This window comes from Ursus americanus, chromosome 7 (assembly GCF_024610735.1).
Source record: "Ursus americanus isolate L20-20 chromosome 7, mUrsAme1.1.p, whole genome shotgun sequence".
In the NCBI taxonomy this organism is placed as follows: domain Eukaryota; kingdom Metazoa; phylum Chordata; class Mammalia; order Carnivora; family Ursidae; genus Ursus; species Ursus americanus.
In genome coordinates, this window is record NC_142133.1 from 60,776,358 (window position 1) to 60,803,690 (window position 27,333).

Here is a 27,333-nt window from a genome sequence, read left to right on the forward strand (position 1 = left end):
GTCTTCTGCTTAAGTGAATCAGCCTCTGCCTACCCCCAAGATATAACACTGATATTCCAACTGAGTTCTAAATGTGCTTCCAGAAGTTTGGGGAAACGGTCCATTTTTAAAGAGGATTGTTTATATTTTCAATAAAAACAGAAAAAGCAAAGGTTATGATTCTTCAGAACAATTCCTCAGTCAAGACAGCATATGACATGTAAAAATATAAGTACTTATAACAGTAAAAAAAATTTCAACATCTGGAAGCCACAGATAAATTTACTATAAAACCAGATTACTAAGATCGACCTTTCTGTGTGAGAGGTGACCAATGTTGCTCAGACATGGACCTTCAGTGCTATTCCTCATTAAGACCATTTAGCACCAGATGTCAGTGTTAAAAATGACAAGGCCATAAGTTAAAGGCAGGAAAAATGAATTTGGCTTTGGTCACCATACTCCATGACCATAAAGTATATTCACAAATATTTGTGCTTCACAAAGCACAAAGAGCTAAGAAACACGAATCAGCGCAGGAAAACAACAATTAGAAAATACTGACGTGTTCAAAAACTTCAACTCGCCCTACCCTCCAAATTCTCAGATCGCTGATAAAGGGTATAAACTGAATATTCCTTTTAAAAACAAGCTGACAGGGACAGCTGGATGGCTCAGTCAGTTAAGTGTCTGACTTCGGCTCAGGTCATGGTCCCAGGATCCTAGGATCGAGTCCCGCATTGGGCTCCTTGCTCAGTGGGGAGTCTACTTCTCCCTCTGCCCCTGCTCGTGCTCTCTCTCTGACAAATAAATAAATAAAATCTTAAAAAAAAACTAACAACAAGATGACATTACCAAGAGCATTACTCTAGAGCATAGCAACTCCACTCACGGATATATATACCGCAGCAGAGCTTCCCAACTCTGAAGGGCTTACAAGGGTGTTAAAAGATCATCCTTGGGGCGCCTGGGTGGCATAGCGGTTAAGCGTCTGCCTTCGGCTCAGGGCGTGATCCCGCGTTATGGGATCGAGCCCCACATCAGGCTCCTCCGCTATGAGCCTGCTTCTTCCTTTCCCACTCCCCTTGCTTGTGTTCCCTCTCTCGCTGGCTGTCTCTCTTTCTGTCAAATAAATAAATAAAATCTTTAAAAAAAATAAAAAATAAAAAAAAATAAAAGATCATCCTCTCAGCCCTCATGGTGTCACCTACAGCCCGAAGGCCAGTAAAAACAGCTCCTCTGTTTAGCACACTACATCAGTCATTTCTTCAGTATGCTATACTTTGAAATTCTTGCAAACGATTTCCAGAAGATGTGTCCCTAATAGCATTGTATGTAATTTAATGAAGGGGGAAAAAAAAATAAAAAGTACCATACGGCTGTCAAGAGTAGAACAGACACACGCATGCTGGTACAGTCATACAACTGGAATACTATACAATAGTAAAAATGAATAATGGTATCCTTTCAAAAACATACCATTGAGCAAAGCAAGTCACAGAACAATGCATACAGTTTGTTTCATTTTATAAAAGTTCAAAAACTGGCAGAACTAAACCAGTATGTTTTCTAGCGTTACACAGGTGCTGAAACTATGAAGAAAAGCAATGGAATGGTTAACACAAAATTCATGGGACTGGCTCATGGAAGAGAGGGGCCAGGGACACCATCAGGAAAGCACATGTAGGGGACCTTCTAAGGCAGTATTTCCAACCCTTTCCAAGTCACGGCACACACAGAAGACGTTATTATTAGTAGTGCACAGCAGGGAACTAGCAAATGCTGCCGACCAGAACAGACCAGTTCAAAGGCTCTCCCCACCCCAGACCAGGCCCCACACAGACACTGAGATGGCAGAGGGGCTCCACATCTGGGGAACAGCAGTCAGGAAGCTCTGTTCTACAACGCTGCTAGTATTTCTCTCTCACGCTGGGTGGCGGGAACAAAGGAGTTTTATTATTTAAACTGCATACACTTCATATGCTTTTTGAATGTATAAGGTAGTTCTAATTTAAAAAAAAAAAAAAAAAAAACAACTAAAATCAAGGTCTCAAAGTTTCCTTACAATCTGCCCTGAATCCCATGAAGTCTGAACTTTCGATGCTTCTCCAGTAGGCTCAAAACATCCTGCTCCCACAAACACCACACTCTTCCCCATCTGAACTTCTGCTCATGTGACTGCACCCAGACTGCCTTTCCTGCTCCCCTCCACCTGCCCATTTCCTCAGCATCCTTCAGTTCAACTCATGGTCCACTCCCAATGACACTGTCTGACAAAATTCCCATTCCCCACATCTCTTGGTTAATTTCAACATTCTTACAGTCCAAATCTCTCATGTAACCTCTTTCTGTACTGCCGTGAATTGTTACCTGACTTTACAGGTGCTTCTCCACTAGTATAGTAGAAAGAGGGCTGGATCTGGACCCAGAAAATGTGGCTTCCAATTATCCAGCTCTAAGACCTCTGACAAGTTTCCTTCACCACTGGGAGCTTCCATCTTCTCATCTCTAGGATACTCAAATTGATAGAACACGTGAAGTAAGCACTTGCCCCACATATCTGTGCTCAGCAAACACTATGACTTTGACTATTTGGTGAATTTTTAACCTATACTACAGGGCTGAAAAGGCAGAAACTGTTTCATACACAATAACAGAAGGAGTGAGATGTTCCATATAAGCAAATTTCTGGACAACTGAAGCATATCTCTTTAAGTGACACAATCTTTGGGATTTTACTTTAATCACTTTGGATGAAAACCTCTGTAAAGTGCAGATTCAATTCCCTTCTTAGACATAAGATACAGAAGATCTTTTAAGCTTTCAATAATGATTTAGGGCCAGGATTATGAATTTCAATTATCTACTGCAACATAATATAGTGACTCACTACACTGACGTGTACAGAGCTAATTACTGTGGCTGTCAGATTATGGCTGCTTTTCTACTTCTCTTTCCACCCCCACCATCAGCTTTTTAAAAATATATTTTATTTATTTATTTATTTTTAAAGACTTATGTATTTGAGAGAGAGAGTATTTAAGCAGGAGAAGGGGCAGAGGGAGAGGGAGAGAATCTCAAGCAGACTCCATGCCCAGCAAAGAGCCCAACACCGGGCTCAATTTCATGACCCTGAGATCATGACCTGAGCTGAAACCAAGAGTCAGACTCTCAACCAACTGAGCCACCCAGGCGCCCCCATTTTATTTATTTTTTTAAGTAAGCTCTATGCCCAACGTGGGGCACAACCCTGAAATCAAGAGTTGCACACTCTACCAACTGAGCCAGCCAGGAGCCCCTCTACCATCAGATTACTAACACTTATCTCTAATTCCATTCCTGACAGTGGACCCTCTGGAATCACTTGAAAATCTGATTAATGACCAAGGATTCTTAGTACATTTTGTACAAGCTAGAAAGGCATATTTTTTTCCTACCTACTATTAACTCCAGTTTATAAAGACCAGTTCCTAAAGAAAAAAAAACACAATAATAACTATATATGACATTTCCAAGAAGCATACTTCACTGAATTGCTGGAACAAAATGGATGGCAAAAAATCCTGAGGTTGTAAATCAACGCGAGGCCCCGTCCAGTTACTCCGAACAAAAAGTTGTAAACCGCTTACACCAATTAGGAATATCAGCTGTTGTCTGCATATGAGAATAAAAAAACAAATATGAACCACTGTACGACCACAACCAATCTCATTTCAGTTTTACTAAGAAAAATGTAAAATATTAACCAACATTTATAGAGATTATCCAAGTACTACAAAACAAAATTTCTGAAATCTGAACAAGTTATGTCTCAATGTCCAATATTATAACCATAAGCCACATAAGGCTCTTTTAAATTTAATTACAATTAAATGAAATTTAAAATTCTGTCCCTCAGTTGTACTATCTATTTCAAGTGCTCAACAACCACATGTGACTAGTGGCTGCCATACCAGGGAGCACAAGTTGTCCAACAACGGCTAAAACCACTGTCTTACACTTATAAAGCACTATTAAATATATTCAGTCTGTTTCTCTATGAAAATTTCAAATAAAATTCTACCTTTCAATTGTGTCCAAATCTGTTGAGTAATCCAGGAATGTTACTATCTGCTTCTCCAGGTAGCTGTCAATCTTTTCTTCAGTCATCGTTGTTGAGTTAAAAATATTTTGAGTCAATGAATTTAAGAATATGGCCTCATAGTTCCCTTCTAGCAGCAATTGTAAGAAAGATCCACTCTCTGCAATATAAAAAATTAGTCTAATAACCCAAAAGACCAATCTTCTTCATACTGTAAAGGATAACACTATTAGGTAAGTCTATCACTTCAGTATGCAAAAAAAAAAAAAAAAAAAAGTATATCCTTAGAAAGCTTACTATACATTAATCACAAGCATTGAGCAAATTCCCATTATTCTATGAACATCACTTCTCCTACAATTAGCAGCTCATCCACACAATAAGCAGCAAAGTAGAAGTTAGACATAGGAATAATATTCCTCATTAGTAAATATTATCACCCTTCTGGGAATTCAAAAAGATTCCTATTGACAACAGAAAGTTTCCACAATCAGGGGTCTAAAATAGCCTTCTCCTACGCCCACCATTCTCTCTGAGAACAGCTGGTTCTCTCATTGTTCCCCTAATATCCCATGCACATTCCTACCTCCACACTTCTACACTGTGATTTCTCCTGCAGAGCTCTTCTCCACTTGTCTTACCCTTTAATCAAAATTCAGCTCATGTCTGACTTCTTCCACCAAACTTTTCCAGATCACCAGACTTCAAGAACTACCTCTCTCCTGAAGCACCTATTGGGTGTTCACACACACACACACACACACACACACACACACAAACACACACACCACTTAGATACTGTCCTAAATTGTTATTTTTCTTCCGGGTCCGGCCTAAATCTCACTACCAGATGTGCCTTTATCTCACATTTATCACTAGTAAATATGCTTTTAACACCTCCTTCTCCGGTAAATGTGTACTGTTCGCAAAAATTACATCTTTGCTGCCTCGTTTCAGCCTTTCTGCTTATCAACTGTGGAACCTGGAATAAATTACGGAAAACAATCTGTCTTTAAACGTCTTCACCTGCAAAATGGTATTAAACTTAGATCTATCTTAAACATCTGTTATAAGGATTAAATGACAATAAATGTTAAGGACTTAGAAAAGTAGCTGACACGGCCATCGTTGCTATCACTGAACCTAGGTGGTGAGAAGGTTGGGGTAAAGACAAGCACGGAGGCCAAAGGACCCCGCCCACCACATCAACGATGCAACAATCCAAAATCTTAAGGGATGACCTAGATTGCGGCAGAAAAACTAAACAAAACAAGGAGGAATGAGAATCCAGCGGGCACCACTCTCCCCTCACAGTCCAGACGCTGTTCTAAGTTCCTGGCAGGTTCGCCGTTCTCACCTGAACCGGCGACTCCCTCCTGCTTCCATTGCTGCCGCTCAGCCTCAGTGGGGAAGCCCCTCAAAACTGCCAGCTCCGGTATCCACTTCACCCTGGACATAGCTGCAGACAAAATGAGTTCTACGAGGGTCACACGGGAGTCAACAAAAAAAAGTGAAAGGAAGAGGGTCCAAAGATGCCGAAACCTAGTGGCGACAGTTCCCGTGAATACACCCACAGCCCTAGAAGTCCATGTGCAGACATCGTCACATGGACGCGGCCATGACAGCAGCGCGGGACACCCTGGGAAAAACACACGCAGCTCTGGTTTCCGCCTAGGAGGCCAACCCACGTCCTTAGTACTGAGCATGCCCAGTAGAGATGCCCCGCCCCGAGCATGGAAGGGGCGGGTGGGAGGGCGCGGTCGATCTCAGCCCCGCCCTAAAGGGGCGGTGCCAAGGGCTGTAGAAGACCTGAGGGGAGGTGGAGTCCCCTTGCATCACCCACTGAGGATTGAGATTAAAACTCAACTGGAAGCAGCCGTCTTGTCCTGCCAACAGGTAATAGGAATCTACGGCTTGGGTTCCTAAACATTTTTGGATCAGAGCCCTCCTGACTACCTAACCAGGGTACTTCATGCAAAATGCGTGTGGGCCCTTGCTACCGACATCCGGGTACCATTTCAGGAAGTTAGAGACCCTGTGAAGTGGGGTTGGCCAGCACAAGGACCACCTCCGCAGAGAATAGGTCTTTTTTATTAGAATGAATTAAAGTGTAAGGGAAGTTTTGGGGCGCCTGGATGGCTCCGTGGGAGGAGCATGCGACTCCTAAAGTGAGTTCAAGTCCCAGGTTGGGTGTAGGCATTACACACATACATGACTAAATAGAATAAATAAGTAACTTTTTAAAAAAGTATAAGGAAAGTAATCTGGTTTTGACGCTGCCACTATATGAATTATGACTGAGTGGGACCTGTGGCCCCGCAGCTGGTGCATGGAAGCTTGCGGCGGGTAGGCTGAGTCCAGAAACCTGCCACCCCTGCGGGCCTGCAGCTGAGCACCGAGCTGCGCCTCTTTCGCACGTCCTCTCTTCATAGCTGCGCTCCTGAGCCAAAACTGAGGCTCAGAGAGCCAGGCCTCCGCGGGGTGGGACTCTGCCCCCGTGGGCCTGAAGCCTGCACTGTGAGAATGCTGTGCACTAGTTAGGGTAACCCTGACCACGCCGCATTCTTGGAGAAATCAAGGGCAAGCGATCTCTGAAAGAGCCTAGCCCAGTGACGGCGGCAAGGAGGGAACTAAATTCTCAATTCACTTTCCTCCTCCCTAGACTGTGGAGGGAATGGTGCTCAGCCTCTGCCAGCAGAAGCCAAGGGAAGCCAGACGTGGGCTGAGTGGAGAAGAGCAGATGCCCTAGAATGTCTTCTCACTGAGAAGTAATGAAACGCTATTTGTGCAGGAAATGATAATCAGTGTGTCCTTTCGGTTTTTTAAAGCACAAAATCCAGCACTGTCTAAACATTTGACAGTTGTTAGAGCTATTAAAGCAGAAACACACTGGCGGCTCAACCAGGTTCTTCACTTGCCTGTAGAGCCACATTGTCCCATACACTGAACTTGGTGCTGTCTCTATAATTCAAGGTTTATTTTAAGTGAGATATGCTTGACAATGATAATAATTAAGTATATTCATCTCTCTTCAGGGAAATGGACTCTGAAATAAAAATGTGGGAGAAAAAAATGTGGTCTCAATTGAAAAAAAAACAAAAGCAAAAAATAAACCAAAAAATGGAGTGGATACTGAGCCAGTGAGTAGGATATGTCCGCTTTAGGATGAGTGCAGTGGCTTGGCTGGGCAGTCTGCTAGGAACCCTGATGTCACCACCTGTTAAGTCTTTTTTCTTGAGCTGGTCAGATTTTTCAGAGACTTTTTAAATTTCCTACCTGGACAGTGAGGGTCTGGTTGCCAGTGTTCCAGAGCCAAGCAGAGCAAGAAAGCCAGGAGTCTCAGCATTCAAGACCCAGTCTGGGGGCACCTGGGTGGCACAGCGGTTGAGCGTCTGCCTTCGGCTCAGGGCGTGATCCCGGCGTTCTGGGATCGAGCCCCACATCAGGCTCTTCTGCTATGAGCCTGCTTCTTCCTCTCCCACTCCCCCTGCTTGTGTTCCCTCTCTCGCTGGCTGTCTCTATCTTTGTTGAATGAATAAATAAATAAAATCTTAAAAAAAAAAAAAGACCCAGTCTGAATATCAGACCCTGTAGAGACCACGGCAGGGGGACTGGCGGGGAAGGAGTAGGCAGGGGTTCCGACTGACTGACTCATCTTTGCAGGAGTCCTCCTCGTTTCAGCCCTTCCTCTTCCCATCCCATAACCTTCAGTCCCAGGGATATCTAGCGCTCCCGGTTGCTGAGTTTTTCAGGGATTCTTCAGGCTACGTACAAGTTTGCCTTAGCTTTTCCCACTGCATTTGTAGGATTGGGCTTTCTCTGCTCAGCTACACCAGTTAGTAGCTCCCAAACAGGGCCGCTAGTCTCATTGTCTCTTTCCCTGTGGGTTATGTCTTAACTTTTTTCTTTACCATAGATTTAGTGGGTTTTGAAGAAGGAGAGATGGCATATATTCAACATGCCATATTTACTCTAGAACCTTAATCTGTATTGTAAATGATGCCTTTCTCCAAGTAGCTTCAGGTTTGATTTAGTTACGTGTTTTAACTAATCCTATCTCATATTTTTCTAAGTAGTAAAAAGGAGGCAGGATTGTAACCAGCATTTCATGACCCCTCAATCCTTTTTCATATTCATTAACAAATCTCATGTTTAATAATAATTTTTAAATGTTTGTAGCAGCCTTTTTAGTAATAGCCAAAAACTGGATACAACCCAAATGTCCATGCACAGATGAACAAATAAACAAATTGTGATATATTCATACAATGGAATAGTGTTCAGCTATAAAAATGAATAAACTATAGATACATATAATATATACAGATACCAAAGTAATTATGCTGAGTGAAATAAGCCAAGAAAACAGAGAACATAAAATATGAATCCATTTGTAAAAATCTAGAAAATGCAAACTAATCTCTAGTGACAGAAAACAGATCACTGGTTGCTGGGGGTTGAGGAAATGGAAAAGCAAGAGGAGGAAGGACATTTTGGGGAGTGAACAGATATGTTCACTCTCTGTGCTAATGGTTTAATGGGAATATACATATGGAAAAACAAACCGTTCAGTTAAAATATGTGCACTTTTTTCTATGTCAGTTATACCTCAATAACACTGTTTTTAAAAGACTGTCTCTTGTATAAAAGGTAAAATCTGATCTCCCAAGACTAATACTCAAAAGCCTTCACCTGACACACAGTTCTTTCTTCTCATCCCTCTGCAGGTCCTCTGCTCTTTCCAAGCACTGTGTCTCTCAGAACGAAGCCCCACAACCACCACTAACCCTCAAGAGAGTTAGCTGGGCCTTTGCCCTGCGGCAAATGAATCAACATGGATTGAGGATGTGAGATAAAGCAGGTATGGTATTAAACACCGTTAAATGGATATCTCACTTAACTCTTACAATAACTTTTTTTTTAGATTTTTATTTACTTATTTGAGAGAGAGAGAGAGAGAGAGAACAAGCAGGGGGAGCGGGGGCAGAGGGAGAAACGGACTCCCCGCTGAGCTGGGAGCCCAACATGGGGCTCAATCCCAGGACCTGGAGATCACGACCTGAGCCAAAGGCAGATGCTTAACCATCTGAGCCACCCAGGCGCCCTTAAGGCAAATATTATTAAGTCAATTTGTCAAATAAGGAAATTGAGAGGTAGGTACCTTGCCTAAAATTACACTAAGATTTGAACCTAGTCTGATCCTTAAAGCTCCATGCTCTCTACATCTGATGAACAAAGGATGAGAAGTATGTGACTGGTATGCAGGTCAGAGCAAGTAGATAAATCAATACGATAACTTCCTAGTGAACATACTGAAAACAGCCCTGGAACCAAGGTCAGTACAGATGCTGAAAATCCCCAGCAGCAAAGACTGGAGAAGCAGAGGACAGAAAGGATGTATGTGGATGAGATAGGAATGTGGGTAAGTCAAGTGGAGCAGGACGAGACAGCTAACCTCCTTAGTGAGAAGCAACCAGATCCTGCAAAGGTTTCCTTCTATGAAAACTGCCCTGGGGAGTGGGGACTGAAGCCAGGCAGCCCCGTGGTGTCCCCCTAGGCTTTCCTTTGACCTTGGGGCCCCCAGATGTTGACTTTAACCACTAGCACGCTTCCCCTGAAGGGTGTGTTGTTTGTCCCACAAAGCAAAATAAGATTCTTGCCTCGACAGGTCTTCATTCAGGTGAAAAACTATAAGGCTTTCAACAAGACTTCCCTAGATGCAGTATGGGTACAAAGGAGCCATAAATGTAGATACGGGAACAATGCCTCTGATTCACACAATCTGAGCTTGATCCAACCAGCCCTATATAGAGAGTGCCATCCCTCTCTCGACTCTAGAACTCTTCTGGCTGCTTAGAATCACGTAAGGGGAACTTGTGTTGTCAAACACACAAAATAAATCAAAGAATACATGAGGGTTCCTCTCATTCAAGATCCAAGGACACAGGGTGACCTTGAACCGCTGCCCTCTTGATTTAGGCTGCTTAGAAATGACAATTAACTTATTAAATTTCCCTCTTGGCATGAATGCAACAGATTCTTGCATAATTAAGGCCCTTTCTCAGTAGTGATGCTCATTTTTTACGATTTGTGTTCTATTTTTGGTTCTGGAGATACTCATGAAATAGAATTTTATTTATGACAGATATGGACAGTGGCTAGAAAACATTTCACAATTTTAAACAACTCAGCTGTACCATTTAAATGAGATATAATATGATACAAATTCTTCACATTAGCCATTAGATGACATCAAACAATAGAACTGTTGAATTTTGTTTGTATAAAAGATTGAATTAGGGGCGCCTGGGTGGCACAGTCATTAAGCATCTGCCTTTGGCTCAGGGCGTGATCCCAGCGTTCTGGGTTCGAGCCCCGCATCAGGCTCCTCCGCTGGGAGCCTGCTTCTTCCTCTCCCACTCCCCCTGCTTGTGTTCCCTCTCTCGCTGGCTGGCTCTGTCAAATAAATAAATAAAATCTTAAAAAAAAAAAAGATTGAATTAAATATTTTAAAAATTTAGCTTTCTTTAACCAGCACTGATTTAAAGTTTTGATAGTCATTTGTTATAGTTTGTATTTTGCTTTTAATTTTAGTAATTTTAGATGTTTTAGAAGAAAAAATAGAAAACATGAAACTTAACATTTACTTGAATTTGTATTTTTGATGAAAATACATTCAAACTTTATATACTTGGAATAAAATTACATTATATATTTTTAATTCTTTAGTTTATTGATGTTAATAGGACCAGGAAAAGGAAGAGACAAAGAATGCATTCTCTCTTCTAGAGTCTTCAAAGGGAGAATAGTCCTGCCAACTCCTTCATTTCACACTTTTGGTCTCCAAAACTGTGAGTGAATAAATTTGTTGTTTTAAGCCCCCTATTTGGTGGTAATTTCTTACAGCAGCCCTAGGAACTAACACAAGCATTAAAACATCATTAAGAGGGGCACCTGGGTGGCTCAGTCGTTAAGTGTCTGCCTTCAGCTCAGGTCATGATACCAGGGTCTGGGATGGAGCCCCGAGTCAGGCACTGCTCAGCAGGAAGCCTGCTTCTCCCTTTCCACTCCCCCTGCTTGTGTTCCCTCTTGCTGTCTCTGTCAAATAAATAAATAAAATCTTTAAAAAAATAATAAAGTAAAACATTATTAAAGATTTTGTAGAAACAAAGTCAACATTAATAAATTCTATGGAATAGATATATAATAATATGCTAATTATGTTTTATTTCATTACTTATGCAAACAATACTCACCAATCAATAGAATACTTCAACATGCCCAATAATTTAAATATTTTAATTATTTTGATGACTAGCACTTATTATAAAAACATAGTTCATGTCAGGGGAGGCACCTGGGTGGCTCAGCTGGTTAAGCATCCAGTTCTTGATTTTGGTTCAGGTCATGATCTCAGAGTTGTGAGATTGAGCCCCACTTCAGGCCCCACACTCAGTGTGGAGCCTGCTTGAGATGCTCTCTCTCCCTTTCCTTCTGCCTCTCCTCCCGCTCTAAATAAATAAATAAATAAAATCTTAAAAAAAGGGGGGGGGGTGATTAGGACATTCACAGACACAGAGAGACCATGTGAACACAGAAGGAGAAAACAGCCACCTACAAGCCCATGGAAAGAGGCCTCAGAAGAAACGAACCCTGCCAACACCTTGTTGGTGAAGCGTCTGTCCGTGGCACTGTGTTATGGCAACCTCAGCAAACTATACAGTAAGCAACACATTCAGCTTTGTCTTTTTCTGCGGGATGTCAAAGGGAGTATTCCATAGGGACTGTGTGGAAACACATGCCCAATAAGTCTCCACTCCAACCCAAGCTGGCCATGAGGTTGTTAAATGGATGATGGATCTGTGAAAAACCATGGATCCAACTTTGCAGTGGATTCCCTGTACAACATTCACAGAAGCACTCTCTCTCTGACCTATCAGTCTATGAAAGAAGGTCATTTTGTTAAGCTAAAGTCTAAGGTCAATGATTATTGGGTCATTGGTCATGGTCCTACAGTCTAGGACTAGTAGGCCTCCACTCAGTTGGAAAATTTGAGATATGGTTACCAAGCACACCCTGTGAACCTCACCAGCACCCTTCTTGGTATGTTAAAGGTTTGTCGGTGTCAAAGTCTAAACTGCTTCCTGGAAGAACTTCTACCTCTTATATAAAGCCACACCACAATCCGAACTCTTGAATTTTCCTTGGTAAATGAAAAAAATTAAACCCCCCCAAAAAAAAGAAAAAGGAAGAAGGAAAGAAAAGAAAAAAAACAAAACCGTCCTTTACTTAGACTAACAACGGCCACTATGGGAAGCTTTTGATAGAAAGAATAAATTATATGTTTAAAAGGCATTCTAAAAAAATTGGGAAACAAAACACGAAACAATAATAGTCAGCTTCTTTACTTGGAAAAGTGAGGCCAAAAAATAATTCTAACTCCAAGATAGTCTCAAAGTCTTTGTAACCTCTTGAATCTTATCCTCCTTGAGTTTCTCTTTTGTTTTACTCAGCTTTACCTGATATTCCAAATGAGCTCTTTTATCCCCTCAGAGTTTTCACAAAACACACACTCACTCTCTCTCTCTCTCTCTCTCTCCCTCCCCTAGATCCAACCAACTCTGTGAACGGTAGGGAACTGAATGTATGGATTCCTGAAAAATAAAGGTAGAGGTTAATGAAACTTAAGGTTCACCGCCCCTCCCAAGGTTCTAACAACGTAGCCACTTGATGCTTAACCAACTGAGCCACCCAGGTGCCCCGCCACTTGATCATAAGACTATGTAAAATTTACTGAAGTAACGGAAAGTAGATTGATTGCCTAGGGCGGGGGGTGGGAGATGGGGGGAGGAGAGGACAAGAGAAAAGGGGGTGAAAGATAAAGCTAAAATACACAAATTTTCTTCTACAGGAAAATGTTCTAAAATAGGCAGTGGCGGGCACCTGGGTGGCTCAGTCAGTTAAGCGTCTGACTCTTGATTTCAGCTCACGTCATGATCTCAGGGTGGTGGGATTGAGCCCCACGTCAGGCTCTGCACTCAGCGGGGAGTCTGCTTGAGATTCTCTCTCCTTCTCCCTCTGTTCTTTCCCCAGCTCATGCTCTCTCTCTAAAATAAATAAATCTTAAAAAAAATTTTTTTTGTAACTTCACAGTATTATGAAACCAGATAAACCCAAAGCCCTGCCATGCTCAGACCTCCTAGTCCAAGACTGCAGAGTCAGCGTGCCAGCTGGGGCCAGGCTCAAAGCGCCAGTCATCTGGTACCCCAGCTGCCTGCTCCAGCTGAGTCTATCTAGCTCTCCTCAAGGTCTGCAACTGGATTTGCGCCCATGTCTCAGTTGACCCGGTAGATATGTCTGTTTCCATCTTGGAACCTTTTGTTCTAACCAGTCTCACTACCTCCCAAGATTTGAGGCTTACGTTTCAGTGAAATATTATTCCAGCATCTACACAAGGTCATGCCAGAATACTAACTGTAAGTATGTATATTATTTGGTTTAAAAAAAATGCAACTGTAGACATTTGTCTACTCAAATAATCAGCTTTAGTTTAAGGAACAAATGGCCAGTGAGGACTGCCTGGCCAGAGGCCAGGCCTCACCTGAGCGGCTGAGCACAGTGCTGCCCGGGTCATGGTCCGGTCTGCTCCCAGTCGGCAATGGGCTAAGTACAGAAAGTGAGAGGAAGCAATGTGGCAAGCTGCAAGCTTTTTACCCTATTGTACAAAGTATCGGTCTCTAATAGAAAGGAGGTGGAACCAAAAACCTTCACCCTTCACCAGTTTAAGACACAGTAACTATAACATCTCACCCTCACCTATCTCATCCTGTATAAACCAAACTATAGGACATCAAAAAAATTTTATATTACTTTCTACATTTGTCTGGCTTTGACCATGCTGGTCTTAATGCTACAGTGATAACTAAGCGGTTTATTTGCAATTCTCTTTAAGATGGCTTCATAGTTGGTAGTTTTACAACTAGACCAATCATCTTTACTGTCTTAGTTCCATCCTTTTCCAAGGCTTTCATGCTTACCCTTCCCATCTCCCCACCATACCCCCAGCCCCCGCCCCAGGTACCTCAGCCAGTAAACATGCTTAAATTATTTTTATACCAAAAAATTTGTATTTCCCCTCTCTTTTTCTCTACCTCTTTGTTTGTTCTAGTTGATGACCTACCACCGGACTCTAGTGGGCTCTTAACTCAGCTCCTTGCCTCCCCGTAGTTGGTAGAATCATCTTCTAGAAACCGAGTATGACCAGGTTGCTCCCCTGCTCTCCATCACCCACAGGATGTTAAAGTTTCTTAACAAGACAGTCTTCCATGATCCAAGCCCTCCTATCTTTCTAACATTACAGCCTACATTTCCTGTGACTATCGAACTTTGTCTCTTACAAACCCATGCGCTATTGAGTTTTCCCCTTGTTCTCATGTCTGTAAGAACTTCTTTCTGCCTGGCTTCTTCTTTTTTTAAATGATTTATATTTTTTGAGAGAGAGCATGAGCAGGGTGAGGGGCAGAGAGGGGGGGAGAGAGAATCTCAGACTCTGTGCTGAGTGCAGAGCCCCACATAGGCCTTGATCTCACGACCCCGAGATCATTACCTGAACCAAAATCAGGAGTTGGACACAACCAACTGATCCATGCAGGCGCCCCTGCCTAACTTCTTTATCCTCTTCCTTCAAGACTCAGGATATCTTCCTTGAGGAAGCCTTTCATGACCACATCACCTCAATGCCCATTAACACTTTGCCTAAGCTAAGTGTTCCTCTGTGTTCCCAACAGTACCCTGTAAACTCTATCAGAGAACTTCTCAACTGTACCGACATTATGTTTCCATGTCTGTCATTCAACCCTCAAGTGCAGGAACCTGTACCTACTCTCAAAGTGAGCGCTCAAAGTCAGGATCCTAGACAGAACCATGTTAGTCAGTCTCAAATTTAGACTTTTAGGCTTGGGGTTTTGTTTTTTTAAGATTTTATTTATTTATTTGACAGAGAGAGTGAGCACAAGCAGGGGGAGCAGCAGGAAGAGAGAGAGGGAGAAGCAGGCTCCCTGCTGAGCAGGGAGCCCAATGTGGGCGCGATCCCAAGACCCTGGGATCATGACCTGAGCAGAAGGCAGATGCTTCACCGACTGAGCCACTCAGGCGCCCCTAGGTCTTGGTTTTTTAAAAACATGAATTGGACCTTATAGTACTGGTATTGTTACTTTCCTCTTATAAAAGCTTTCTGAAGACTAGTGGTGTGAATTGGAGAAAATAACCCAACCTTATTTCAAGGATTAAAAATAAAATCCTAAGTTGGAGGCAAACAATACACTTGATACAGTAGCTTTTATCATCCCTGACAGGACGCTGACAGACAAAAAAACCGAAAAGCCTAGAATACTGATGACTGTCCTTTTACTTCTTATTGCTGATCATTTTATACCTAGATTTTAGCTAGCATGTGTGGGGGTGACATTTAACCGACTCTTCTTTCTCTATTTTGTCATTCTTGGTGTATGTAGCTTACCACCCACCACACTGAACAGTGTGTGTTAGAACTTTTCATTTCCCCTCCTTTACCCATGCTTCTTAGGGAGCACTATATCTTGTATCTCAGACAGGATCATGCTCCCTAGTTCCCCTTTTCCTTCAGAGAGCAGCTCACTGTTCAGAATACAGCTTCTCCTGGTCAGCTCCAGATTCAAGGATCCCACACACCACTTCATTTTATATAAATACTGTCAAAAATCACCTTAGCTTTTCCTTTGTGATAACTGGTCTTTGAAAAATATCCTTTCCTTTCCCATGCTTAGGTCTTGAAAGTGTACAATTCTTTGTAGAAATAGCATTTCACACCATGGCAAACTGTTTTAGAAACAAGACATATTAATACACCTAAGTCTTTATTTATTTGGCTCTAAGAAGAATTTGCATGAAAATGAGCCTGTATGGCAGGTACAGAATGTCCTGTAACAGCACCAGAGAGATATCCTCTCTGCTCTACAGAGCCTCAATGTTTTAATACATACATGTGACTTCAGTAATAAAACCAGAGTCCAGGAAAAAAGGAGCCCTTTAGGAAAAAATCAGTTTAGAGTGACTTTTCAAATTGACCATTCCTTCTCATATACTTAAATTCAAATAACGGATACATTCACAGGCCCAAATGTTGGCATAGAATAAAATCATGTTCATTTATTTTTTCTGCATCTTAGAATTAGAAGGCATAAAATTAAATACGTTGAATGTAATAAATTCATCCATACAAGTGCAAGTCTCCAGCTATAATGCATTTTATGGCATATTTATCATTTAAAAAATGTACCAGTAAATCAAAAAAGAGGGAGTATGTCCATTTAACTTTTATTTAAGTGTATGTAGAAGGTCTTCAGAAATCAAAGATGAGCATGAAGATATGACCAAACATAAAATCTATCAAATTTAGTGAAAAGTTGCTGACTTTAAATAGTAGTTGTAATAATGACCAATATATATTCTTTGTTAACAACCCCTCACTCTACAGTAAAAAAAAAATAATAATAAAATAAACATTCAGTAAACATTCTTTCCTAAGGTAGTTTCCCTTATATATCAGTGATTTATCCATTTCTTTGTATACACAAATTTGTTGAACATACCAATCAGTGGTTCTCACAATTGAAAAATAAAAGCACAAAAAAGTTTACACTCTTGTACAAGTAAATAAAAGATCACCTTGAATTAAACTGGATCTCCTTAAGGGCATAGTATAGTTTCAGTTTCAATAACTATTACATAATTAGTTTCTTACATACAAATATTGACATATTTGGCTTGTGCTTCAAAGCCGTTGTGTCTGTGAAGTCCACGTCAATGCAGCTCATAATTTGAAGTCACTGGGGAGTTCTTTACTGCTGCTGGGTTTGACCTGATCATGCATTAGAGTCTCCTCAGCACCTGCCGCGGCACTGCACATCTCCGAGGCATCATCAGCATCAGGGTCCAAGCCTTCGGGACAGGGAAGTTTTAGCAGCTCTTCCCGGAGCTGAGCAGTGTGACGCTATACAGGGGAAAATAAGCGATACGACAATTACAAACCCTGATATTCTAACATAACATCATTTGAGGGAAAAACTGAGTTTAAAACAAAACCCAAATAGGCCTACAAATATTTATTAAGTACCTTCCTTATGTTAGCTACTCTAAGGAGCAGTGAACAAAATGGGCAAAAACCTCTAACCTCAAAATAACTGACGTTGCTGAAAAGCCCTGAGTAGCGTGGGCACAGCTCCTACCCAGGCCCCCTACCCTGGTAACAGAAACAGCATTACTAATGATTTATAAGATATCATTCACATATGGTACTCTTTTAAGTTAAAGAGAATAACCTCTTGACTTATAATACATCCTATCTCTGGCTAAATATTTTTGACAGGAAGTCCATAAATGAAAGTAAACCCACCATTATTTTACTGAGTGCAAACAAGTATTCATCAGGTACCAGGTCTTGTGTAGAACATGTGCAAAATGCTTCACACTAACAGTCTCACTTAATGCTCAGAAAAAACCTTAGAAACAATTTTATCATCCTATTTTTTTTCATAAGCAGGCCCCATGCCCAGTGTGCAGCCCAACACAGGGCTCAAACTCATGACCCTGAGATCAAGACCTGAGCTAAGAGCAAGAGTCAAACACTTAATCAACTGAGCCACCCCTGGTGCCCCCCCCACTTTTTTTTCTAATTTAAGCAAGTGAAAAAGAAGAACCAGAGAGATTATGTAATTTTGTATTCTACCATACTACCATTTAGAGAAAGATGTAGAGATGTTACCAGAGTTGTCTACAAATATTAAGTTTTGGTTTATATTTTTCCACTGGGAGAGACCTCAAGTATCACACCAGGCCTTTGAAAAATTGTTGTTGTCAATACCTGACTTTGAAAATTAACTAACCAACATTTATAGAAAAATTTTTACGTATGAGACACTGTGTTCAACACTGACAATATAAAAGCAATGAATAGAATAAGGAAGATATAATCTCTGACCTCATAGGGCCTAAATTTGGGTTAGAGGTCTAAGACCTATAAACAAAATAATAATAACTACACACTTGTAGCCATTTGTAAGGTTTCAAAATATATTAACACGCTGGTAACTCGTAATTTCTCTAGCCCCAATTTCCCTTCCACTATGGACAATAGGAGAAAACAATAACTAGGGAAGAAGAATGAAAAAAATTTGATGACTCCAAGGCCTTAGCTGAGGTGGGATCCTATGTCCTTACTGTGGAATTATTAAGCTAAGGCTGCATACTTTTCTCAAGTAGCACTCAGCAGCAAAGGTATAGTTAAAATGATATAAATTTGGGCTGATTCAGGGATAGAGATTTCCAGGCCAGAGCGACACAGAAATAACAGAATAAAAGAATGTGAGATATAAGCAAGACACCAACTGACATAACAAAGCCAAAGAAGGGTGGACTTTCATCACTAAGGTTTTGTTTAAAAGAAAGAGATATCTAAACACGGGTTTGAGGAAGATCAATTTGGTTATGGACTACAGAAAGAATTAGAAGGGGAGAACTAAGTCCAAAGAAGCTTGTCAAACAAACTTAAGCTGTGAGAACTGAAAAGAAATAATGCAGAGAGGGGAGGCAGCATCCCCCTGAAGGCAGCACTGATAAGACCTAGTACTGACCAAGTAAACTAGATGAAGGAGGAGTTGAATAATATCTGAAAATTTTAAGACAGAGAAAAATGATTTAAAATGAAAAATATGGGGCGCCTGGGTGGCTCAATCAGTTAAATAACTGACTCTTGATTTCGGCTCAGGTCATGATCTCAGGGTTGTGAGATCAAGCCCTGTGTTGGGCTCTGCACTGGGCATAGAGCCTGCTTAGGATTTATTCTCTCCCTCTCTAAAATAAGCAAGCAAGCAAACAAACAATAACAAATAAATAAATAAATAGCTTCCACACAGCAAAGGCAACAACCAACACAAGGAAAAGACAGCCTACTGAATGGGAAAAGACATTTGCAAATGACATATCCAATAAACGGTTAGTATCCAAAATATATAACGAACATATAGAAGCCAACACCAAACAAACAAACAATCCAATTAAAAAATGGGTAGAAGACATGAACAGACATGTCTCCAAAGAAGACATACAGATGGCCAACAGACACATGAAAAGATGCTCAATATCACTCATCATCAGGGAAATGCAAATCAAAACTACAAGATATCACCTCACACCTGTCAGAAGGGTTAAAATAAAAAACTCAAGAAATAACAAGTGTTGGTGAGGATGTGGAGAAAAAGGAACCCTCTTGCACTGTTGGTGGAAATGCAAACTGGTGCTACCATTATGGAAAACAGTATGAAGTTCCTCAAGAAATTAAAAATAGAACTACCCTATAATCCAGTAGTCACACTACACTGGGTATTTACTCCTCAAATATGAAAACACTAAATTCAAAGGGATATATGTACCCCTATGTTTACTGCAGCATTATTTATAAGAGCCAAATTATGGAGGTAGGCCAAGTGTCCACCAATAGATGAGTAGAAAAAGAAAATGCAGCATATGTAGACAATGGAATATTATTCAGGCATAAGAAAGAATGAAATCTTGCCATTTTCAACAACAGGGATGGAGCTAGAGAGTACAATGCTAACCGAAATAAGCCAGAGACAGATACCATATGAGTTCACTCTTGTGTGTAATTTAGGAAACAAAACAAACAATGGGGAGAAAAAAGGAACAAAGCAAAAAGAGACTCTTAACTACAGAGAACAGTTACCAGAGGGGAGGTGGGTGAGGGAATGGATGAAATAAGTAAAGGGGCTTAAGAGTACCCTTATCATATGAGCACTGAGTAATATATGGAATTGCTGAATCACTATATCGTACACCTGAAACTAACATAAGACTGTATGTTAACTACACTGGAATTAAAATTAAAATAAAATTTAAAAAGCCAAACTCATAAAAATTAGAGTAAAATGGTAGCTAGTGGGGGTGGGGGATGGGAAAATAGGAGAGATGTTGTTTAAGGGTACAAACTTGCAACTAGTTAACAAATAGGTCCTGGAGATCAAACGTGCAGAGCAGTTATTATAGACAACAATATCGTATTATAATCAATGTAGATTCTAGATCTTAATTGTTCTGACCACAAAAAGGAAATGATATCATGCAATGTGACAGAGGTGCTATGACTACAATGGTAATCACGTTACAGTATATAAAATGTATCAAGTCAACATGCTGTACATGTTATGTCAACTATAGCCCAATTTTAAAAAAAAAGAAAACTTGATAAGAGGGAAGAGAAGTTCTAATTTTAGACCTTCACCTTAAGTAATGACAGGGCACGGGGCGCCTGGGTGGCACAGCGGTTAAGCGTCTGCCTTCGGCTCAGGGCGTGATCCCAGTGATCTGGGATCGAGCCCCACATCAGGCTCTTCTGCTATGAGCCTGCTTCTTCCTCTCCCACTCCCCCTGCTTGTGTTCCCTCTCTCGCTGGCTGTCTCTCTCTCTCTGCCAAATAAATAAATAAAATCTTTAAAAAAAAAAAAAAAAAAAAAGTAATGACAGGGCATCCAAGTAAAAATGCCATAATATAATTCTGAGAAAGCAAAAACCAGGCAATAGTTGGAAAAGTCACTCTTTTTTTTAAGATTTTATTTATTTGACAGAGACAGCCAGCGAGGGAGGGAACACAAGCAGGGGGAGTGGGAGAGGAAGAAGCAGGCTCCTAGCGGAGGAGCCTGATGTGGGGCTCAATCCCAGAACGCTGGGATCACGCCCTGAGCCAAAGGCAGACGCTTAAGGACTGTGCCACCCAGGCGCCCCTGGAAAAGTCACTTTTAAAGAGAAAGTGGCCTTGGGACACCTGGGTGGCTCAGTCGGTGGAGCATACGACTCTTGATTTTAGGGTCCTGAGTTCAAGCGCCACGCTGTGTATGCAGATTGCTTTAAAAAAAATAAAATCTTAAAAAAAAAAAAAAGAATAAATGGCCTTTAAAGCAAAGAGCTAGACTTATGATCACTTGTAATGCATATAAACGTGGAATCACAGGTTGTACACCTGAAGTGAATATAAAATTTTATGTCAGCTACACTTAAAAAAAGAGAAAGATAGTATATGGCCAAAGTTAAGGATATAGATAAAACTGAGAGTAAAAGACTAAAATGGCCCTGAGGGCCAAAATTTAAGCCTTCAGGTATATAATCATTTAGACGGGGGAAGAAAAAATACACTAAAAGAGTTAAAGAGTATGAGAAGAGGAGGAACCACATGGTCTACAAATGAAAACTGGTAGAAAAGACAAAAATTTATTTTTTTTTTAATTTTATTTATTTGAGACAGAGAGAGACAGCAAGCATGAGTAGGGGGCAGAGGGAGAGGGAGAAGCAGGCTCCCTACCAAGCAGAGAGCCTGATGGGATCTCTGGGATCACAACCCGAGTTGAAGGCAGATGCCTGACCGACTGAGCCACCCAAGTGCCCCCAAAAGACATTTAGACCAGCGCAATGAGAGTCTTTTCTTCTTTAACTATTAAAAAAATAAATTTTTAACTTTTTTTTTAAAGTAAACTCTACCCCCAGCGTGAGGCTCAAACTCATGACCCTAAAATCAAGAGTCACATGCTCTTCCCACTGAGCCAGTCAGGAACCCTGAGTGAGTGTTTGAACACATAGAGGGTGTTAGAGAAGCTTAAACTGAAGTGATCTAAGTCAAGGCAGGTTTCCATAAAGTTAAATTTCAGCTGCAGCCGAATGGCAGGGAGCTAGCAAGAACAGGTGAAAATGAGAGTAAAGGCCTGGAAGGGAGAGCTGAGGGAGCAGAGAGGGGAGCCAGGGTCACTGGTGTGGAGAACTGGGAGCGGGGACCTTGGGCAGAATGAAAAGTAAACTGCAAAAGAGAAAAGGGAAAAGAATAAAAAAAGTCCTTCACAGAGCACACGCTGTTGTCAACATCCTTTCTAGGAAGTGTCAACTCATTGTCAAAATTAATGAACCTTTTCTACAGACTCTCGGATAGCAATTTAGGCCTCTGAACTTAAAATAAATGTTGTTTCTTTGAATCCTTCTGATTCCTTTACCATCTGGGGACTATGGCTCTGTCAATGAAGACACAACTCTTGCTTTAACGCTGCCGGTAGGGCTCCTGTTAGGAAGGCTGACTCACCTTGAGAGCGGCGGCGTGGTGGGACATAGTCCTGCCTACCCGCTTATCGCTGCTGTACTGCTGGATGTCCGCGATCCACTCCTCACACTGGGCCATGATCTCAACTCTTTTCAAGTAAAAGTGTTTGTGTATAACCTTCAGAAGGAAACAACCAAGGGAACAAAAGGGGTTCACGTCAGAATTTAAAAGAAGTGGCATGACAAATGAAATTTAAAAGACAATTGCAACGTTTTTGTCTCCAAAAAACTCAATTTAGTGAATTTTACATTAACAGGGAAGAATCAGGCTAATGACAACAGATGACACGTGTTGAAATGCCCAGCTTTACAGCAGAAAATAATGCCCCATAGCAACCAGACATTCAAATAGGTAATCCTATCGGCAAGAATAAAGACATCTATAATACAATATACTCACAAGGTGAGCACTGTAAATGAATAACCAGGAGAAAATAATTAGGAAAGTACTGACAAGAGAAAAACTGTCAAATTTTCTACCTTTAAAAGAGAACTCTACAAATACCTAAATAATTAGAGATATTCCAAATGTCAAAGATACTGACACAGAAATCAGAACAGAGCCCTAAAAATAGGCACTATTACTACTTTCTTAAATTTTATCTTCTGGTTAATTTATAGTTAAGATTGTTTTTTATAAAGTTAACTTTCCTTGTTTATTTGAGGGCGAGTGAGCATGCACGCAAGCAGGTGTTCCTGTGCGTGGGATGGAAGGTAGAGGCAGAGGGAGGGACAGGGAGAATCTTAAGCAGGCTCCGTGCTCAGTGCGAAGCCCCATGTGGGGCTCCACCTCCCAACCCTGAGATCGAAACCAAGAACTGGACGCTTAACTGACTGAGCCACCCAGGCGCTCCAAAGTTAACCTTCCTTGTAATAATTGTGGTTTGCATATGGAATTTTTAAAAATTCTCTTTGAAAATTTGGACAGAATTTCTTACTGTGTAAGCATGAGTCTACTTCTGACAAATTTAAGTTAGAAATTAGATCAATTTGGAAATACTATATCAATTAAAAAATACCATTCTGGGGGTGCCTGGGTGGCTCAGTAGGTTAAATATCTGCCTCCGGCTCAGTCCTGGTCTCAGGGTCCTGGGATCGAGCCCCGAGTTGGGCTCCCTGCTCACCGGGGGTCTGCTTCTCCCTCTCCATCTGCCCTTCCCTCTGCTCGTGCACTCTCTCTCTCCCCCAAATAAATAAAATCTTTTTTTTTTTTTTAAGATTTTATCCATTCATCTGTCAGAGAGAGCATAAGCAGGGTGAGTGGCAGGCAGAGGGAGAAGCAGGCTCCCCACTGAGCAGGGAGCCCGTCGTGGGACTCAATCCCAAGACCCTGGGATCATGACTTGAGCTGGAGGCAGATATCCAACCAAGGGGGAGCCACCCAGGAATCCCTAAATAAACAAAATCTTTAAAACAAAAACATTCTGTATTCTGGGTTAGCCACTATATTCCAATGACCTTATCTCCCCTAATGAAAAGGCAATAATACCAAAAGGTACTATTAGGAAAACATGGGAATGGATGTAAAACACCAGTAAGATCCTATTACATTTAACAATTACTGCATTTGATGCCTACAGGGATGCAAAAGTAAGACACAGCCTGACATGAAGAGTCATGACAACCACAGATAGGTGAGTGCATAGGTGTAAAAGGTAGTTAAAAAACAAAATGTATGGAATTGTTGGATCATTATATTGTATACCTGAAACCAGTAACACTGTATGTTAACTATACTGGAAATAAAGTGAAATGAAATAAAATAAAGAAAAAACAAACAAACAAAAGACAAAAGCAAAAACAAAACAAAAAACCCCAGGGAATTCAAAGAGTCACATCTAATTGGGAGAATCAGGAAAGCATTCATGGGCAAGGGGTGCCCCCTTTACTGTGAGCTAGGTTCTACAGGATGAGAAAGATTATTGTTTCAAATTATACTTACTTGCTTTTTGTAAAAGTCATCCCACCACTCTGAGTTCCTTGTGTTAAGTTTATTTTTCTTCCAGAAAAATTTTTTATGTGTGAACCAACAAAACTGAGTATAAATACTTACACGCTTATTTCAATACATCTTAAAAGTGAAGCTTAACATACACAGAAAAGTACACAAATTACATGTACAACTGGATGCATTTTCCCACAGTGCACACCAATGTAATCTCTACTCAGATGAGAAACAGAACATTACCAAGCATGCCAGAAGTCCCCTTTGTGCTACCTCTCACCATTAATCCTCACCCACAGGTATACACTATCCTGACTTCCTTTTTTCAAAAAAATGTTTATTTGAGTTAGAGAGCACGCACGAGTGCACGAGTGCACACACACAGCGGGCAGGGGCAGAGGGAGAAGGAAAGAGAAACAATCACAAGCAGATTTCCTGAGTGTGGACCCTGACGCAGGGCTCTATCTCATGACCTGAGCCGAAATCAAGAGTTGACACTTAATGGAATGAGTCACCCAGGCGCCCCTATCCTGACTTCCTTAAGCATGTTAGTTTTACTCATTTCTGAACTTTTTATAAAAGGAATCAAGAAATGTACTCGTTTATGCTTGGCCTCTTATGTTGTATATTGTATTTATGAATATTTGTCCACATTAACATGCAAAGCAGTTCATTCATTTATATTGCTGTATTCCATTTTATGGATATTCCATAATTTGCCCATTCATTCTGTTGATAGACAAGTGAACTGTTTCCAGTTTTTGACAGTTACAAATCATGTTATGAACATTCTCTATACCCAATTTCTAGGAAGCACATACCAAGTAGAGGAACTGCTAGTCATTCAGCATATATTCAGCTGATCAGATCCTGCTAAAGAGTTTTCCAAAGCAGCTATAATGACTTATATTTCCATCTGAAGTGCATCAGAGTTCCAGTTGCTGCACATCCTAACATTTGGTATCAAAAGTCTTTAAATTCGTAGATAGGCTGAAGAATAAGAAGAAAGGAGCCAGACAATACAGGGCCTTGTAGGCCATGGTAAGGACTTTGGGTTTTCTTCTTCATATAATGGGAAATCAATGGAGTAAGAGGATGAGATTATGTGTGGATAATCTCTGGAGAGGGACATGAGTGGAAGCAGGAAGACTGGTGAGGAAACTACTTCAAATATCCAAGCAAGAGGTAACAGTGGCTTGAAATAGGTTGGTCATGGCAAAGATGGTTTTAACCACCAAATTTTCATTATGTTTTGAAGGGTGGAGCCCAACAGGATTTGTCATTAGACTGAATGTGTTATGTCAGAAAGAGAATCAAGTCACAGGTGGTAAACGTTTGGGGCTTAGATGATGGTGCTTTTACTGAGAGAGGGAGGGAAGGAAGGAAGAATCAAGAGTTCAGTTTTAGTGTTAAGATGACTTCTGTATAATCTAGTGGACTTGTCAAGTAGTTTATATATTTGGATTCACTGTTCGAGTCTTAAGGGCACTGAAGAAATTCATGACACAAGAGGAGGAATATAGGTTTTTCAAGGGCAGGAACTGAGCTTCATTTATCCTTGAGTTCTGAGTACCTTAGTGCAGTGCCTAGTAACAGTTGACATTCGATATGGATGCAAATATAATATAAGTAACCCAAGCCTGGGATGCCTAGGTGGCTCAGTCGGTTAAGCGTCTGCCTTCAGCTCAGGTCATCATCCCAGGGTCCTGGGATCAAATCCCACATCAGGCTCCTTGCTCAGGGGGGAGTCTGCTTCTACTTCTGCCTGCCACTCCCCCTGCTTATGCGCTCTGACAGATAAATGAATAAAATCTTTAAAAAAAAAAAAAAAAAAGTAACCCAAGCCTGAAAAGGGATAGAATATGGTTCAGAGCACAAAGACATACATGTTTTTATTTTCTGTAATATCAGGAAAAGTGAATTCCCATGGCCTTTCAAGGTAAACTGCAAACTTTTGCAAAAATAAAACACTTAACTTTATCAAAGTGTGAATTCATTTAGTAATAATAAAAATGAAAGAAGAAATGCTCCTTTTACATTTCTTCAAAGCATATTCATCATCGCTATCTGATGATAAGGAGGGCTTCAGGTATGCTGCTACACAGAGGCCACAAGGAACTGCTTTGTTAGGGTAAAGATCAATTTGCTGGCATGTAAATATGCCAATTTTTCCTCTAACATGTTGAGTTTCTAGCATAATTTAAGAAAGTGATGATGAAGAGAGGCAATTTTTAAAAAGAAACATGTTTCACAATATAGTTAAAGTAAGATGTGATAAAGTTCTCTGGTATCACAGATGAGGAATATAATCATATTGCAATGCTTGGGTGGCTCAGTCGGTGAAGCGTCTGCCTTCAGCTCAGGTCATGATCCCAGGGTCCTGGGATGGAGCCCCACATCAGGCTCCTTGCTCAGCGGGGAGTGTGCTTCTCCCTCTGCCTCCTGCTCCCCCTGCTTGTGTGCTCGCTCTCTGACAAATAAAGAAAATTTTACAAACAAATAAAAGAATAAATCATCTTTTTAAGATTATGGAGATCAGACGGGATTGGGCACGTTTAGGGTGGTATGGCAGTAGACAAGAGGATTATGGAGAGGCAAATAACCACAGGAAGAGTCACTTTTCAGGATATGGTGAAATAAAAGCACTTGTGAATATCAAGACAGGTTTCAGAAACTTACTAAGTCTAACTTTTTCCTAAAGGAAAGAAAATGTCTTCTCTTCAATATTCACACATGGATATTAGTATAAAGGCAAAGTTTCTATTTGTAAGGCAACTTTAGAAAGTACCTTGACCTATTCTGATAAAAAATATTTCTCTGAGGGGCGCCTGGGTGGCACAGCGGTTAAGCGTCTGCCTTCAGCTCAGGGCATGATCCCTGCGTTCTGGGATCGAGCCCCACATCAGGCTCTTCCGCTATAAGCCTGCTTCTTCCTCTCCCACTCCCCCTGCTTGTGTTCCCTCTCTCACTGGCTGTCTCTATCTCTGTTGAATAAATAAATAAAATCTTTAAAAAAAAAAATTAAAATAAAAAAATAAAAAAAAAATTTCTCTGAGGACTACTTTGGTAACACAGTTCGCTAGTAGAATGGTAACTGTTAAAAATAAGAAGTTATAAAATTGTCCCAAAATATAGTCAG

The 27,333-nt window shown here is 40.9% G+C and overlaps 2 protein-coding genes and 1 long non-coding RNA gene across 15 annotated transcripts in view; 1 reads left to right on the forward strand and 2 right to left on the reverse strand.

The window, feature by feature from the left end:
- TTC27 (tetratricopeptide repeat domain 27) overlaps positions 1 to 5,714 on the reverse strand; it is a 174,465-nt gene extending 168,751 nt beyond the window's left edge. The window contains exons 1-3 of one of the 2 annotated variants that reach the window (XM_087863743.1): positions 5,418 to 5,714; positions 4,043 to 4,220; positions 3,504 to 3,633 (exon numbers count right to left, since the gene is read on the reverse strand). In XM_087863743.1, the coding sequence (XP_087719869.1) occupies positions 3,504 to 3,633; positions 4,043 to 4,220; positions 5,418 to 5,517 (408 nt within the window). In that variant the 5' untranslated portion in view covers positions 5,518 to 5,714. The remainder of the gene's footprint in view (positions 1 to 3,503; positions 3,634 to 4,042; positions 4,221 to 5,417) is intronic. The other variant, XM_045809106.2, reaches the window with a different exon arrangement.
- Positions 5,715 to 5,832: 118 nt separating this feature from the next.
- On the forward strand, positions 5,833 to 11,183 carry LOC123799851 (uncharacterized). Its single transcript, XR_006781727.2, has 3 exons — positions 5,833 to 5,956; positions 8,788 to 8,921; positions 10,790 to 11,183. It is a non-coding gene; the product is annotated as an uncharacterized LOC123799851 (long non-coding RNA).
- Positions 11,184 to 15,937: 4,754 nt separating this feature from the next.
- BIRC6 (baculoviral IAP repeat containing 6) overlaps positions 15,938 to 27,333 on the reverse strand; it is a 226,981-nt gene continuing 215,585 nt past the window's right edge. For all 12 annotated transcript variants that reach the window (XM_087863741.1, XM_045809116.2, XM_045809113.2 and 9 more), the window contains 2 exons: positions 22,233 to 22,367; positions 15,938 to 17,090 (listed from right to left, as the gene is read on the reverse strand). In XM_087863741.1, coding sequence (XP_087719867.1) covers positions 16,911 to 17,090; positions 22,233 to 22,367 — 315 coding nt within the window. In that variant the 3' untranslated portion in view covers positions 15,938 to 16,910. The remainder of the gene's footprint in view (positions 17,091 to 22,232; positions 22,368 to 27,333) is intronic.